The 18,019-nt window shown below is 39.4% G+C and overlaps 1 protein-coding gene across 6 annotated transcripts; it reads left to right on the top strand.

Moving 5' to 3' along the window:
- The first annotated feature begins 297 nt into the window (after positions 1-297).
- LOC120040803 (vegetative cell wall protein gp1-like) lies at positions 298-17,171 on the top strand. Of its 6 annotated transcripts, XM_038985812.1 has the most exons (10): positions 300-374; positions 4,557-4,626; positions 4,777-5,145; positions 5,907-6,055; positions 6,689-6,893; positions 7,063-7,222; positions 10,881-11,456; positions 11,876-11,946; positions 12,249-12,289; positions 16,775-17,171. In XM_038985812.1, exons 5-10 carry the CDS (start codon positions 6,690-6,692, stop codon positions 16,830-16,832), a joined length of 1,110 nt encoding a protein of 369 aa, XP_038841740.1. In that variant the 5' UTR covers positions 300-374; positions 4,557-4,626; positions 4,777-5,145; positions 5,907-6,055; position 6,689; the 3' UTR covers positions 16,833-17,171. The 6 variants fall into 6 exon arrangements, with proteins under 6 accessions (XP_038841744.1, XP_038841740.1, XP_038841739.1 ...); XM_038985816.1 differs by lacking the exon at positions 4,557-4,626 and having other exon boundaries at positions 298-374; positions 5,043-5,145; XM_038985811.1 differs by having other exon boundaries at positions 4,557-5,145.
- The last annotated feature ends 848 nt before the right edge of the window (positions 17,172-18,019 follow it).

Genomic DNA, 18,019 nt, shown 5'->3' on the forward strand with positions numbered 1-18,019 from the left:
GGAATGTAGGTAGCTGAAAACTGAGGTTCTGGTGGCAGCTGCAGAGAGGTATTTGTGTGTGCGAGATTTGACATCAAAAGAGTTACAGGGTGTGTTAAGTGGTGGTGTCCCATCCTTTCAGGTTGTTGGCCTGAGATAGCACTAAATAGATTTAAATAGTGGAGTAGGGTGGTATATTTGTGAGTGTAGATAGTCGCGTATTTGTTTATTTTTCCAAGCGAAGTATTAACGAGTTGTACTCCAGTCTAGTAGGTGGCGGTAATGCAACATGCAGTGGATGCCAACCGCCGTTAAAACCTCAGAAGAAGAAGGAGCACTAGAACTGTGCTATGAAGACGATAGCATTTGTGTCCATTTCAAATGTATTACTACAGGTATGTAATAGCACGTTTACACTTTATAATATCGAAAGAACATGTCATAACATGTTAGGTAGCAAATCCGTCAAGGTATTATCACGTTTGGTAAAGGTTTTATGACGTTTTTGTTGTGTCAAACCGAGTGAGTGAAGATCGTGATAAGTCACATCGTTAGAGACTGGGTTTGTCTGAGTGAATGAATATACATTATTTCGTCAAAATAAATTCATAAAGAATCCATGTATTTGAGATTTCTGAGTTCGTTTTACATGTTATTGTTTTGTTGTGTAATGTTTTTTTACGAGCTGATAAAATGGCGGCGGCAACTCTGTCTGAGTCAATGGACTTCAGTGCAGGCAGTGAGGTTGCATCAGAGAGACAATTTCACGGTTGCTCTACTGTTTTGAAGCTGAATGTAATGATAATCAGTTTTCTACATGTGTACTAATATTCAGACATTCAGTTGTTTCTATGTTATCTATTTTTGTTACTATGGTGTGAATGGTAAATACAAATGGTTTTTGTTTTTGCGAGTTGAATCACATTGTATTGGTCACATGCGCCAAATACAATGTGTAGACTTTACAGTGAAACTCTTCCTTCCAATAATGCATAGTTAATAAATATAACAACTGGTAGACTTTACACTGAAACTCTTCCTTCCAATAGTACATAGTTAATAAATATAACAACTGGTAGACTTTACAGTGAAACTCTTCCTTCCAATAGTACATAGTTAATAAATATAACAACTGGTAGACTTTACAGTGAAACTCTTCCTTCCAATAATACATAGTTAATAAATATAACAACTGGTAGACTTTACAGTGAAACTCTTCCTTCCAATAATACATAGTTAATAAATAAAGGGAAATATTTTCTAAAGAAAGTAATAGTAGCACAAGGAGTACCAGTACCGAGTCAATGTGCAGGGTGGTAATACAGGATCAATGTGCAGGGTGGTAATACAGGATCAATGTGCAGGGTGGTAATACAGGATCAATCTGCAGGGTTAATTGAGGTAATACAGGATGAATCTGCAGGGTTAATTGTGGTAATACAGGATCAATCTGCAGGGTTAATTGAGGTAATACAGGATGAATCTGCAGGGTTAATTGAGGTAATACAGGATGAATCTGCAGGGTTAATTGAGGTAATACAGGATCAATCTGCAGGGTTAATTGAGGTAATACAGGATCAATCTGCAGGGTTAATTGAGGTAATACAGGATGAATCTGCAGGGCTAATTGAGGTAATACAGGATGAATCTGCAGGGCTAATTGAGGTAATACAGGATGAATCTGCAGGGTTAATTGAGGTAATACAGGATCAATCTGCAGGGTTAATTGAGGTAATACAGGATCAATCTGCAGGGTTAATTGAGGTAATACAGGATCAATCTGCAGGGTTAATTGTGGTAATACAGGATGAATCTGCAGGGTTAATTGAGGTAATACAGGATGAATCTGCAGGGTTAATTGAGGTAATACAGGATGAATCTGCAGGGTTAATTGAGGTAATACAGGATGAATCTGCAGGGTTAATTGAGGTAATACAGGATGAATCTGCAGGGTTAATTGATGTAATACAGGATGAATCTGCAGGGTTAATTGATGTAATACAGGATGAATCTGCAGGGTTAATTGAGGTAATACAGGATGAATCTGCAGGGTTAATTGAGGTAATACAGGATGAATCTGCAGGGTTAATTGAGGTAATACAGGATGAATCTGCAGGGTTAATTGATGTAATACAGGATGAATCTGCAGGGTTAATTGATGTAATACAGGATGAATCTGCAGGGTTAATTGAGGTAATACAGGATGAATCTGTAGGGTTAATTGAGGTAATACAGGATCAATCTGCAGGGTTAATTGAGGTAATACAGGATGAATCTGTAGGGTTAATTGAGGTAATACAGGATGAATCTGCAGGGTTAATTGATGTAATACAGGATGAATCTGCAGGGTTAATTGAGGTAATACAGGATGAATCTGCAGGGTTAATTGTGGTAATACAGGATCAATCTGCAGGGTTAATTGAGGTAATACAGGATGAATCTGCAGGGTTAATTGAGGTAATACAGGATGAATCTGCAGGGTTAATTGATGTAATACAGGATGAATCTGCAGGGTTAATTGAGGTAATACAGGATCAATCTGCAGGGTTAATTGATGTAATACAGGATGAATCTGCAGGGTTAATTGAGGTAATACAGGATGAATCTGTAGGGTTAATTGAGGTAATACAGGATCAATCTGCAGGGTTAATTGTGGTAATACAGGACGAATCTGCAGGATTAATTGATGTAATACAGGATGAATCTGCAGGATTAATTGATGTAATACAGGATGAATCTGCAGGATTAATTGATGTAATACAGGATGAATCTGCAGGGTTAATTGAGGTAATACAGGATCAATCTGCAGGGTTAATTGAGGTAATACAGGATGAATCTGCAGGGTTAATTGAGGTAATACAGGACGAATCTGCAGGGTTAATTGAGGTAATGCAGGATGAATCTGCAGGGTTAATTGAGGTAATACAGGATGAATCTGCAGGGTTAATTGAGGTAATACAGGATGAATCTGCAGGGTTAATTGAGGTAATACAGGATCAATCTGCAGGGTTAATTGATGTAATACAGGATGAATCTGCAGGGTTAATTGAGGTAATACAGGATGAATCTGCAGGGTTAATTGAGGTAATACAGGATGAATCTGCAGGGTTAATTGTGGTAATACAGGATCAATCTGCAGGGTTAATTGTGGTAATACAGGATCAATCTGCAGGGTTAATTGAGGTAATACAGGATAAATCTGCAGGGTTAATTGAGGTAATACAGGATAAATCTGCAGGGTTAATTGTGGTAATACAGGATCAATCTGCAGGGTTAATTGAGGTAATACAGGATGAATCTGCAGGGTTAATTGAGGTAATACAGGATGAATCTGCAGGGTTAATTGAGGTAATACAGGATCAATCTGCAGGGTTAATTGTGGTAATACAGGATCAATCTTCAGGGTTAATTGAGGTAATACAGGATCAATCTGCAGGGTTAATTGTGGTAATACAGGATCAATCTGCAGGGTTAATTGTGGTAATACTGGATGAATCTGCAGGGTTAATTGTGGTAATACCAACACAGTCTCACATTCAATTCGCGCATATATGTACAAAATGTATTTCAGCAGATTTCGTGCGTTTTTGTGCATTTTTGGGCTGGTTTGGGCTGGTTAAATTTGTTTGAAAATACACTAATTTCTGTGCTACTTAATTCGTGCAAAAAGACACGAATTTAACCAGTAGGCGACACAAGCCTTTGCAACAACCATATAGACGCGATCATTTATATTTCATTTTTGTTCTTCTTAATGGCTAATTCAACGTCATGAATATACAGACATTTTGTCTTTGTTTAACCATGTTTTAAAATGTGTCGTTGTATGCCTATATGTACTGTTTTAGACTTGCTGAACAGAATTTGAGAAAAGACGCACATTTACGTGCGACTTAATTCGTGGGAAATATTGTTTTATTAATGCCAATGCTGTTTTCTGTGCTTGATTTCGCTTAAGACTTTGGATACTGGTGCACTTGTAATCAGAACGCCTTTTTTTCATGTAGGCAACCATACACGATTTTATCCATAACCCATTTCATATTTCGTGGAGCCTAAATTACACAATTTTCTTCATAATGCATGTATTACATGTTAAACAGGTTAATGTAAAATAATGAATTATGTTGGCTTACACTTATGGCCTTTCCATTATGATTATTACAGTCATGTCACTCATGTTATATACTTAGGCTACTGTAACGCGTTCAACCAGTTAGCAAGTCAGAAATGTCAGTTTCCTAGTACCGACTAGCACTTGAATGCATTATTATGCTGGCTTCACATTCTCCTGGGATACTGGACAATGGGAAGTCGTAACTCCGACATGATTGTTTTCAAGTTCTTTTCAAGTCGGAACAATTCTTAAACCAATAAGATTGGCCACATCATTTCCTAATTTCCCTCTTGTAATTCCTATTTGGAGGGTCATTCAAGTGAAACTTCCCAGTCGGAACTAGGAATCCCCGAGAACTCCGATAGTACCTGAACGAGGCATTAGTATGTGTAATAGCAGCTACATACATAGCCTACATCTGTCTTCAGATTTATTTTATGGGTGATTTTTCCATTGACAGAAATGTATTTAGTCTTCCACTCCACTCTTCCGATACATTTATTTGCTGCAGACAAGATGATATTCAACAGGTAGGCATTTTGAAACCGTTCAGAGATTACTCCAAGTAATGGCACTCTTTGGGATCTTTGCCAGGGAACATTTAAATACATTATCAATGGCAAATACTGTTTTCTATGCTTGATTTCACTTAATATTTTTGGGTGTTGCGCTCATTGCAGTCAGAAAACATGTTGGCCGATCAAAACCCTTGCGGGTTTCTCTCCCCGAGTCGTACGAGAAAATAACGGAAAACTGACCCAAGATCAGTACTGTACATATGCAACTTCAACCCCATGTAATGCGGAGCGTGTTCCAGCTCGTCAACACAATCGGCTGCAGGGGAGGTTACTTTCTGTGTTGTTCAGTTTATATAAGAATATCAAATTAAATGAATCTTAGAAACGCTTTTCCAGGCAGTTTGAATGTATATTCTTATTCTGTGCAGAATCTGTGTAATTTGACCTACAACACAAATGCGCACCATGACTTCAACAAAGAAGACAACTTGGAACGTACCCGATCCTCCCAAGCGATCATTCTCTTTCCTGGTAAGTGAAGTATGCAAATAAACCATGTGCTTGTAATCGATAGTATGTAATGTTATGGAGATTGATTTTTACGACATTTTTCAAACCACTATGCATTTTCACTGATCTGTCAAGGTTTTCAATCAAAATCTTAGCTATAGGCCTACTCAACAGTTCAGCTAGCTAGCTGGCTTTAGCTAGCTAGCGAGCTAGGCTACAGTCTATGGAGTTCAATGGTGGGCGCAGGGTTTTGTTCTGGGCAACATCTACACACCTGATTAAACTAGTTTGAGTGGTTAATTACTTTAATCCACATGTGTCAAACTCCTACCATGGGAGGTCTGAGTGTCTGCAGGTTTTTGCTCCACCCTTGATTGATAAATGAAGGTCACAAATGACTAAGGAACTCCCCTCACCTGGTTAGGTTGTCCAGGTGTTCATTGACATGAAAAACCTATTGCCTATTAGAGCTAGTTCAACTTGTCTTTGCAAAGTCTTTCTAAATTAGACAGTTTTAGATCTTGTGGAGAAAACAATTCCAAACAATGGATGAATTGGGACCACCAGACAGCAATGCTCCCATATACAGTGAATGGTCATCTTGTTATCCATCATTCACATTCTTTACATTTTTGTATACCACCTGTATTTTTTGTGATATAATCCACTTACTAATTAAGTACATTTTAATGCTGAGTTACATTTTTTTATTAAAATAAGTATCCTACATATACAGCTGTGAAATACAATTCTAAACTTGTTCTATTCTGTTTACTTTGCAGCTCCAAATAAAGACCCTTCACACCTACCACCCTTCTATTCAGACAACTCAGACCTACGGCTGACACCTTTAGTCTCTCTATCTCTCTCTTTCTTTCTATACATCCTCTTTGTACAGATCTCTTGATCTATCCATCTGGCTGCATCTTAAGTAAGTGGAAACTTTTTCTCTTTTAATTCAGCTTTCTTCCCATTTCTTGTGTTTTCAAAAACAAACCAGGTTGTAGTTTTAAAATGCCAACCAACTGGAGGAGATTATTCAAAAATTGTATCTTAAAATAAGCAACCAAATCCCACTGGCCCAAGTATTGTTTAATCTGTCAACTAACGACACTCATTGCACTGTGCACCTGAGGCTATGGCAGGTAGCCTACATCTAGGTTACAATAGTAGTCAACAGTTAGTATGACACATTACGTTACAGTGTGGCATGTTAAAGCCTCAGGCTTAGTTTTATTACTTGGCGAGGTCCATTATCAGATCTGACCCATATGATTGAGTCATTGAAACCCATGTCACCTTCAAACACACACACAGCACTTCTTTAGTGGGTTTGAGAAGGGTCAGGGCTTGATGTTTAATGTGAACTCAACGTCAGCTCCTTAGTTGGCCAAACTCTCTTTATTAATTGCTATTGTTAGTATAGTTTTTATCTCACAATCTGTAGTTATCCTTGTCAATTCAAGCCCATTGCCAGAGTGGACCTCCCTGGTGCATTCCATCAGTCAAAGTGATGTGTATAGGGCTATTCTTTCTGACACTTTCATATCCACCTTTCATGCAGAATGGCTCCTGGCTCCAGCCGTAAGCTGTGTCCTAGCTGTAAAACATCAATAGGAGTAGCCTCAAAGAAGTGCAAGTTCTGTGGTGCAATAATACAGCTGAAGGTGAAGTTAGAGGCCCAGAAAATGAAGGCTACTGATGAATGGGCAACTAAGACTATTAAATATGGAAGATTTGCAACCTTGATTAATGCAGCAAACAAGCTGGTAAGCTTTATTATGTTTTCCTCTAAAAATATTTATGCATTTCTTGCTTAGGGAAATGATAGGCCCTATGCACTTATTTGTTGTTGTCATTTGACTGTAAATCTAAATGTCATTATTTGACTGATATTTGTTGTGTTTCTGGAAGTTATTTTGTCATGCATGATCCCAGGTACATAGGTTCCACAAGTTAGGAGTGTACCCCCTGCTACTCCTCAGCAAGAGGAAGAAGGGTAACATTTTGTCGTCAACTGCACTGTGTCCTCACAGTGGTATGATGAACCAGACCTCAATGGCAGAAATCCAAAGGTTGTATGAGGCAACTGTGAAAGGTATTTGGACAGAAATATGTATGTTTGTCTACTTTAAGACCCTATCCCTCAACCACCACATCCGTCAGACTGTAAAAAACTAATTATTCCACTTAGGCGAATTCGCCAAAGTCAGCCCCTCCCTCTCCTGTTCTGCCGACCGTAACTCCCATCCATGCTTTCTTCTTCTCCTGAATAGACTATTGCAGCTCTACTCCCCGGCACGAACACAGACTCCCTCCATAAGCTCCAAATGGTTCAAAACTCAGCAGCCCGTCTTCAAACCCACTAAATCATCCTGGCAGCCCATCTTCTAACCCACTAAATCATCCTGGCAGCCTTTCTTCTAACCCACTAAATCATCCTGGCAGCCCATCTTCTAACCCACTAAATCATCCTGGCAGCACATCTTCTAACCCACTAAATCATCCTGGCAGCCTTTCTTCTAACCCACTAAATCATCCTGGCAGCCCATCTTCTAACCCACTAAATCATCCTGGCAGCCCATCTTCTAACCCACTAAATCATCCTGGCAGCCCATCTTCTAACCCACTAAATCATCCTGGCAGCCCATCTTCTAACCCACTAAATCATCCTGGCAGCCCATCTTCTAACCCACTAAATCATCCTGGTAGCCCATCTTCTAACCCACTAAATCATCCTGGCAGCCCATCTTCTAACCCACTAAATCATCCTGGCAGCACATCTTCAAACCCACTAAATCATCCTGGCAGCCCATCTTCTAACCCACTAAATCATCCTGGCAGCCCATCTTCTAACCCACTAAATCATCCTGGCAGCACATCTTCTAACCCACTAAATCATCCTGGCAGCACATCTTCAAACCCACTAAATCATCCTGGCAGCACATCTTCTAACCCACTAAATCATCCTGGCAGCCCATCTTCTAACCCACTAAATCATCCTGGTAGCCCATCTTCTAACCCACTAAATCATCCTGGCAGCACATCTTCTAACCCACTAAATCATCCTGGCAGCACATCTTCAAACCCACTAAATCATCCTGGCAGCCCATCTTCTAACCCACTAAATCATCCTGGCAGCACATCTTCTAACCCACTAAATCATCCTGGCAGCACATCTTCTAACCCACTAAATCATCCTGGCAGCCCATCTTCTAACCCACTAAATCATCCTGGCAGCACATCTTCTAACCCACTAAATCATCCTGGCAGCACATCTTCTAACCCACTAAATCATCCTGGCAGCACATCTTCAAACCCACTAAATCATCCTGGCAGCCCATCTTCTAACCCACTAAATCATCCTGGCAGCCCATCTTCTAACCCACTAAATCATCCTGGCAGCACATCTTCTAACCCACTAAATCATCCTGGCAGCACATCTTCTAACCCACTAAATCATCCTGGCAGCCTTTCTTCTAACCCACTAAATCATCCTGGCAGCACATCTTCAAACCCACTAAATCATCCTGGCAGCCCGTCTTCTAACCCACTAAATCATCCTGGCAGCCCATCTTCTAACCCACTAAATCATCCTGGCAGCCCATCTTCTAACCCACTAAATCATCCTGGTAGTCCATCTTCTAACCCACTAAATCATCCTGGCAGCACATCTTCTAACCCACTAAATCATCCTGGCAGCCCGTCTTCAAACCCACTAAATCATCCTGGCAGCCCGTCTTCTAACCCACTAAATCATCCTGGCAGCCCGTCTTCTAACCCACTAAATCATCCTGGCAGCATATCTTCTAACCCACTAAATCATCCTGGCAGCCCATCTTCTAACCCACTAAATCATCCTGGCAGCACATCTTCTAACCCACTAAATCATCCTGGCAGCCTTTCTTCTAACCCACTAAATCATCCTGGCAGCCCATCTTCTAACCCACTAAATCATCCTGGTAGCCCATCTTCTAACCCACTAAATCATCCTGGCAGCACATCTTCTAACCCACTAAATCATCCTGGCAGCCCATCTTCTAACCCACTAAATCATCCTGGCAGCCCATCTTCTAACCCACTAAATCATCCTGGCAGCCCATCTTCTAACCCACTAAATCATCCTGGCAGCCCATCTTCTAACCCACTAAATCATCCTGGCAGCACATCTTCTAACCCACTAAATCATCCTGGCAGCCCATCTTCTAACCCACTAAATCATCCTGGCAGCCCATCTTCTAACCCACTAAATCATCCTGGCAGCCTTTCTTCTAACCCACTAAATCATCCTGGCAGCCCATCTTCTAACCCACTAAATCATCCTGGCAGCATATCACCCCCATCCTCTGTGAACTCCGCTGGCTCCCTGTCTCCCACCGCATTAATTACAAGATCCTCCTGACCTAAAAACATCTCCCCCCACCTTGCTACCCCCATCCTCTCTGACCTTCTTCTCTCCTATCAGCCCTCATGCTCTCTCCCCTCAACCACAGTTGGCCACCTTGTCATCCCCAGGTCCAAGCTCCAGAGTTTCAGTGACAGGGTCTTCTCCAGGGTTGCTCCTAGGCTCTGGAGCTCTGGAAGTCCATCATCATCTTTCAGTCCCGCCTAAAAACCCACCTCTTCACCATGGCCTACCCTTACCTCCCCCTCCACCATTCCCACACACACCTCTTCTGTTTCACACACTCATACACACACTCATACATATGCGCAACACCTGCTCACTCCCTCACCTGCTATCTCACTCACATACTCACACATCACACCTTTTCCTTGAGCCCTTCTTACCTCTATCTAGCCCCGTTTACACCTGGTTCTAACATGCATTATATGTCCCGATCTTGTCCACAGTCTGATTGTTCCCACATTTTCAGACAGGTGTAGACGATTAAAAGAAGCATTGTGATCAGATCTTCCTGACCACGTCTGGAGTTGACAGTAAAACCATTTAAATCATCCTGCCTTCTAAAATCATTGACAGGTGGCACCATTGACTTATGGAATATATATGTGTCTTAAAATAAATAAAACAGTATTATTTTGAAAGAATATTTGTCAAAGAATTAGCATACAAGGCGGGACCAGTATATTTGTTCACAATGCGGACACAGTGGACTGATAAGACCATATGTAGACGCATTTCTAAAAATGTGGGCACAATCAGAATGTGGACAAGATCAGGACAAAGAATGCATGTTTGCGCCAAAGTATTTTGTTTAATGTTTTTATTCCTGTTGTTTAGTCTGCTGTTGTTTAGTTAGATTATTGATTGTTTGTTAGTTTCTACAATTGTAAAGCTATGTATGTTTCATGTATAATTATTGTTATTATTAAAGTAGAGGAGTTAGTTCAGGCAAGCAACATTTCAACACATTCTTTTCACATATCCCGTGTAGAAGTTTATTTATAAACTGGGTGGTTCCAGCCCTGAATGCTGATTGTCTGAAAGCCTTGGTATATCAGACCGTATGACAAAAGATGTATTTTTACTGCTCTAATTACATTGGTAACCAGTTTATAATAGCAATAAGGCACCTTGGGGGGTTGTGGTATATGGCCAATATACCACGGTTAAGGGCTGTATCCAGGCACTTTGCATTGCGTCATGCATAAGAACAGCCCTTAGCCGTGGTATATTGCTATATACCACACCTCCTCGGGCCTTATTGCTTAAATATACATGCTCACCTCTGCCAATTGGAAACTGTTGTCCACTTGTCTGTCCCATCTCCTTAATATGTTCTATTTCGCAGTGGCAATCAACACCCATACCCCCACACTACAACCCTCCAACCCTCCCCCTGTTGCTGCCCAAGAACTGTCTGATACAGTTGCCCCCCAGGAGACCAGCTACACCCCCATCCTCAACCAGGTTGAACCCCTGATATCCCCCACCACCCAGGAGACCAACTCCAACTCGCTGAGCATGACACAGTCAAACCCATCCAATCCCATCCAACCCCATCCTACCCCATCCTACCCCATCCAACCGTATCCTACCCCATCCAACCCCATCCTACCCCATCCAACCGTATCCTACCCCATCCAACCCCATCCTACCCCATCCAACCGTGTCCTACCCCATCCTACCCCACACAACCCCATCCTACCCCATCCAACCGTATCCTACCCCACCCAACCCCATTCTACCACATCCAACCGTATCCTACCCCATCAAACCCCATCCTACCTCATCCAACCGTGTCCTACCCCATCCTACCCCACACAACCCCATCCTACCCCATCCAACCGTATCCTACCCCATCCAACTCCATCCTACCCCATCCAACCCCGACCAAGGAAGAGGAAATATGACTACATGCAAAAAGGTAAATTAGTATCTAACTTATATTGTTTATTCATAAATGTTAATGATGTCAATAACTTAAATTATGCTTTTAATAAATGTATAAAACAATTCCAGTGATTGATGGCCTCCTACTTTTCAGGAGGCAGGCGTAGTGTACACTCTTAGACAGAAGGGTTCCTAAAGGGTTCTTCGGCTGTCCCTAAAGGAGAACCCTTTTTGGTTCTAGGTAGAACTCTATTGGGTTTTACATGGAACCAAAAGGGTTCTACCTGTAACCAAAAAGGGTTCTCCTATGGTGACAGCCAAATAACCATTTGTAAGAGTGCAGTCTAAGGCTAGGCATAGATGTACAATGAATAATGCAATTGACTGTCCTGCTAACTGTATTAATGTTCTGGTGAGTGGTGACTAAATATATTAATGCATTTATTGTTTCAGAGTGTCCAGTGCATCCGGGGCAAACGATTTTCCCTATTCTCAAGATTCTTGCCAATAGAACTTCAAATGAGGTAAATCTGCAGAACATTGACATTCCTGTGACTGTATTTACAGGCTAATCCTAGTGCAACACCAATTGTAGTTAACTTGCAGCGCATAGACCTGGTAGTTAAAGTGGCAATATGTAACTTTCTGGGTGGCCCGACCAAATTCACATAGAAATGTTAGTTACAGATCATCATTCTACTTGAAAGCAAGTCTAAGAAGCGGTAGATCTGTTCTACAGTGTGCCTTATTTCTATGCTTTCCCGTTCTTAAGTTTTGTTATTGAGTCTTTTACTTTGGTTTTGTTTCTATTTGTTTCATAATAAAGGGTCAGGAGCAGAAAGTGAGGTGGAAGCCATGCTCTGGATGGTATGTTTACTTCAACTAATCTCCTGGAATGAATTGAGGATATACTGTACACTCAACACCATATGTATTGAGGATATACTGAACACTCAACACCATATGTATTGAGGATATACTGAACACTCAACACCATATGTATTGAGGATATACTGTACACTCAACACCATATGTATTGAGGATATACTGTACACTCAACACCATATGTATTGAGGATATACTGTACACTCAACACCATATGTATTGAGGATATACTGAACACTCAACACCATATGTATTGAGGATATACTGTACACTCAACACCATATGTATTGAGGATATACTGAACACTCAACACCATATGTATTGAGGATATACTGAACACTCAACACCATATGTATTGAGGATATACTGAACACTCAACACCATATGTATTGAGGATATACTGTACACTCAACACCATATGTATTGAGGATATACTGAACACTCAACACCATATGTATTGAGGATATACTGTACACTCAACACCATATGTATTGAGGATATACTGTACACTCAACACCATATGTATTGAGGATATACTGTACACTCAACACCATATGTATTGAGGATATACTGTACACTCAACACCATATGTATTGAGGATATACTGAACACTCAACACCATATGTATTGAGGATATACTGTACACTCAACACCATATGTATTGAGGATATACTGTACACTCAACACCATATGTATTGAGGATATACTGAACACTCAACACCATATGTATTGAGGATATACTGAACACTCAACACCATATGTATTGAGGATATACTGTACACTCAACACCATATGTATTGAGGATATACTGAACACTCAACACCATATGTATTGAGGATATACTGAACACTCAACACCATATGTATTGAGGATATACTGTACACTCAACACTATATGTATTGAGGATATACTGAACACTCAACACCATATGTATTGAGGATATACTGTACACTCAACACCATATGTATTGAGGATATACTGAACACTCAACACCATATGTATTGAGGATATACTGAACACTCAACACCATATGTATTGAGGATATACTGAACACTCAACACCATATGTATTGAGGATATACTGAACACTCAACACCATATGTATTGAGGATATACTGTACACTCAACACCATATGTATTGAGGATATACTGAACACTCAACACCATATGTATTGAGGATATACTGAACACTCAACACCATATGTATTGAGGATATACTGTACACTCAACACCATATGTATTGAGGATATACTGTACACTCAACACCATATGTATTGAGGATATACTGTACACTCAACACCATATGTATTGAGGATATACTGAACACTCAACACCATATGTATTGAGGATATACTGAACACTCAACACCATATGTATTGAGGATATACTGAACACTCAACACCATATGTATTGAGGATATACTGTACACTCAACACCATATGTATTGAGGATATACTGAACACTCAACACCATATGTATTGAGGATATACTGAACACTCAACACCATATGTATTGAGGATATACTGAACACTCAACACCATATGTATTGAGGATATACTGAACACTCAACACCATATGTATTGAGGATATACTGAACACTCAACACCATATGTATTGAGGATATACTGAACACTCAACACCATATGTATTGAGGATATACTGTACACTCAACACCATATGTATTGAGGATATACTGTACACTCAACACCATATGTATTGAGGATATACTGTACACTCAACACCATATGTATTGAGGATATACTGAACACTCAACACCATATGTATTGAGGATATACTGTACACTCAACACCATATGTATTGAGGATATACTGAACACTCAACACCATATGTATTGAGGATATACTGAACACTCAACACCATATGTATTGAGGATATACTGAACACTCAACACCATATGTATTGAGGATATACTGTACACTCAACACCATATGTATTGAGGATATACTGAACACTCAACACCATATGTATTGAGGATATACTGAACACTCAACACCATATGTATTGAGGATATACTGAACACTCAACACCATATGTATTGAGGATATACTGAACACTCAACACCATATGTATTGAGGATATACTGAACACTCAACACCATATGTATTGAGGATATACTGAACACTCAACACCATATGTATTGAGGATATACTGTACACTCAACACCATATGTATTGAGGATATACTGTACACTCAACACCATATGTATTGAGGATATACTGTACACTCAACACCATATGTATTGAGGATATACTGAACACTCAACACCATATGTATTGAGGATATACTGTACACTCAACACCATATGTATTGAGGATATACTGAACACTCAACACCATATGTATTGAGGATATACTGAACACTCAACACCATATGTATTGAGGATATACTGAACACTCAACACCATATGTATTGAGGATATACTGAACACTCAACACCATATGTATTGAGGATATACTGAACACTCAACACCATATGTATTGAGGATATACTGAACACTCAACACCATATGTATTGAGGATATACTGAACACTCAACACCATATGTATTGAGGATATACTGTACACTCAACACCATATGTATTGAGGATATACTGAACACTCAACACCATATGTATTGAGGATATACTGAACACTCAACACCATATGTATTGAGGATATACTGAACACTCAACACCATATGTATTGAGGATATACTGAACACTCAACACCATATGTATTGAGGATATACTGTACACTCAACACCATATGTATTGAGGATATACTGTACACTCAACACCATATGTATTGAGGATATACTGTACACTCAACACCATATATATTTGGACAGTGAAGTTAAAATGTACAATTTGACTCTAAACGCCAGCATTTTGGATTTGAAATCAAATGTTTCATATGAGGCGGTAGTACAGGTCACCTTTTCACAATTTAGAAAGGATATCACTTTATGTATATAGTCCCCCAATTTGAGGAAGCCATAAGTATTTGGCCAAATTCACTTAAAGTGTATTGAAGTTATAGTAAATGAAACCTTTTATTTAAAATACTAAATTCTGGAGTATAGATCCAAATTTCACATTTTACCTTCACTCTCCAAATACATATGGTTTTGGCTGTACCTTGGTATTGGATGTTACAGTGCCTTGCAAAAGTAGTCAGACCCCTTGGAAACGCCTTTGACAGTGATTACAGCTGTGAGTCTTCTGGGTAAGTCTTTTAGAGCTTAACACACCAGGATTGGGCAAAATTATCACATTATTCTTTTTATAAGTCTTGAACTCTGTCAATATGTTGGGTATCATGTCTAGACAACAATTTAAAAGTCTTGCAATAGATTTCCAATCAGATTTAAGTCCAAACTTGAACTTGGCAACTCAGGAACATTCACTGTCTTCTTGGTAAGCAACTCCAGTGTTGATTTGTCATTGTGTTGTAGGTTATTGTCCTGCTGAAAGGTGGATTCCTCTCCCAGTGTCTGGTGGAAAACAGGCTTTGCATTTAGGACAGGAAGTATATTCCTTTGCAGTGTTTTTCAGTACTAACTCCAGTGCCTTGTTGCTACAAGATGCATGAATAGATTTTTTTTCTCTTCTGTATATTTGTATTCTTCTTTTCCCTGTAGTTTAAGTCATTATTGTGGCGTTACTACAATGATGTTGATCCATCCTCATTGTTTCTACCATGACAGCCTGTAACTGTAAAATCACCAATGGCCTCATGGTAACATCCCTGAGCAGTTGCATTCATGTCCTGCAGCTCAGTTCAGAAGAACGACTATCTTTGATGTGTCTGGGTGGTTTAATACATAATCCACACCATAATTATTAACTTGACCATGCTTAAAGAGATATGCAATGTCTGATTTGTTATTGTGACCCATCTACCAATCAGTGCCCTTTATTAGGCTTTCGAAAAGCTCCCTGGCCTTTGTTGCTTGAAATTCAATACCTGACTAAGGGACCTTCCAGATGTTTTATGTATGGGGTACAGATGTATGGGTAGTTATTCAAAAATAATGTTAACCCCTATTGAGTCCATATAACATATTATGTGATTTGTTAAGCCAAATTTAACTTGTGAACTAATTTAGGCATGCCTTTATAAACAATCTAAATTTTTTTCCACTTTGACATTAGAGTACACCATTTTGAGGTGCTTGTTGACCAAAAATATAAATTAACTCAATTTCAATCCAACATTGTAACACAATAACATGTGGCGAAATCCAAGGGGTATGAATACTTTTGCAAGGTACTTTATGTAGTTGAAATATTATATTTGAGAGGAGAAGAAGGCACTTGACCAACATCAGATTAGGTTTAACCAAAAATCATAAAACCCTTTTCAAAGGAATAGGTGCAACCCTTGCTCACAATTACATATTGAATGATTTATTATCTATTTCTGCTTAAAAACATGACATTCCTTATGTTTTCTTTCTTGTCTTACAGTGGCAAGAAATGGGACGATGACTGGATCAAGGCCGAGGACCGGGTTTCTCCAGTTTAACCATACTTTATGCACATATGTATTACAAACGTATTGCAACAGTGACACTTTTTTTGTTGGTTTTGGATCTGTACTCCTGAACTGTATTTGAAATTATACAAAGACTATGAGGTTAAAGTGCAGACTATCAGCTTTTATTTGAGTGTATTTTCATCCATATCTGGTGAACCGTTTAGAAATTACAGCACATTTTGTACATAGCCCCCCCATTTTGGGGGAACAAAAGTATTGTGATAAATTCACTTATGTGTATTAAAGTAGTCGAGTATTTTTGTCTTTTATGTTTGTATTGATTCATTTCACTATGTTATTAAATATTTATGTTTAATTTCACTCTCATTTTTGACCTTTAGTCTGCCTATTTCTATAACACAATGCACATAGCTGATTATCTTATGGAGTAGATACAATGATATTTACTAAAGACAGTTAATTTGCAAGTTTAATAGTCTATTTTTCTCCAGATCAAACGTGTTGGTCTTTCAGCCAAAGCACCCCATACAGAAGCAATCAGTTGATATAATAAGGAACAAACACAAAAAGATCAGGCTATATGAATCAGACAGTAGTAGGTCAGATGGTTGAAAATCACAGTCATAATGTGATTTGAAATGCCAATGTTTACAGTAGGCAAAAATCATTTTGTGGTCTTCGTTTTTGTTGTTAGTGACACTCTCCAGTCTCCACTGCCGTGCTTCTGAACTCGCCACGGTATACCCTGCATTTCTGCCGCACTAGCTAACAGTAGCTGTCCGTAGTCCTGAAATAAAACACAGGCGCACTATTAGAAAATGAGAAAAAGGTTAACATACACAGTTCTTCATTTTACCTGGGACTTTTCCAATATAGTAAAGCTACAACATTCTGTTTGGAACAAATTAATGCAAATCTGAGATTTAAAGGTCACTTGTTTCCTTCTGTATTTCTACTGGAGGAATGTTAGTTCAATGGATAAAGGTACTGGATCATTTCTTTCCAAATGCCACCCTATTCCCTTGAAAGTGCACTACTTTTGACCAGAGGCCTAGGCACATAGTACAATGTTAGGCCTAGGCACAAAGTACAATGTTGATACATTTGATATGAGCAGTGGATTGGGCTGACTAACTTTAGTACTTAGTGAATGTCTCAGTAATGAGGAAAGAATCATCCAAAGTGATGAGAATGTTGCATTTTGGGACAGCATT

This window comes from Salvelinus namaycush, unplaced genomic scaffold (assembly GCF_016432855.1).
Source record: "Salvelinus namaycush isolate Seneca unplaced genomic scaffold, SaNama_1.0 Scaffold38, whole genome shotgun sequence".
Classification (NCBI taxonomy): Eukaryota; Metazoa; Chordata; class Actinopteri; order Salmoniformes; family Salmonidae; genus Salvelinus; species Salvelinus namaycush.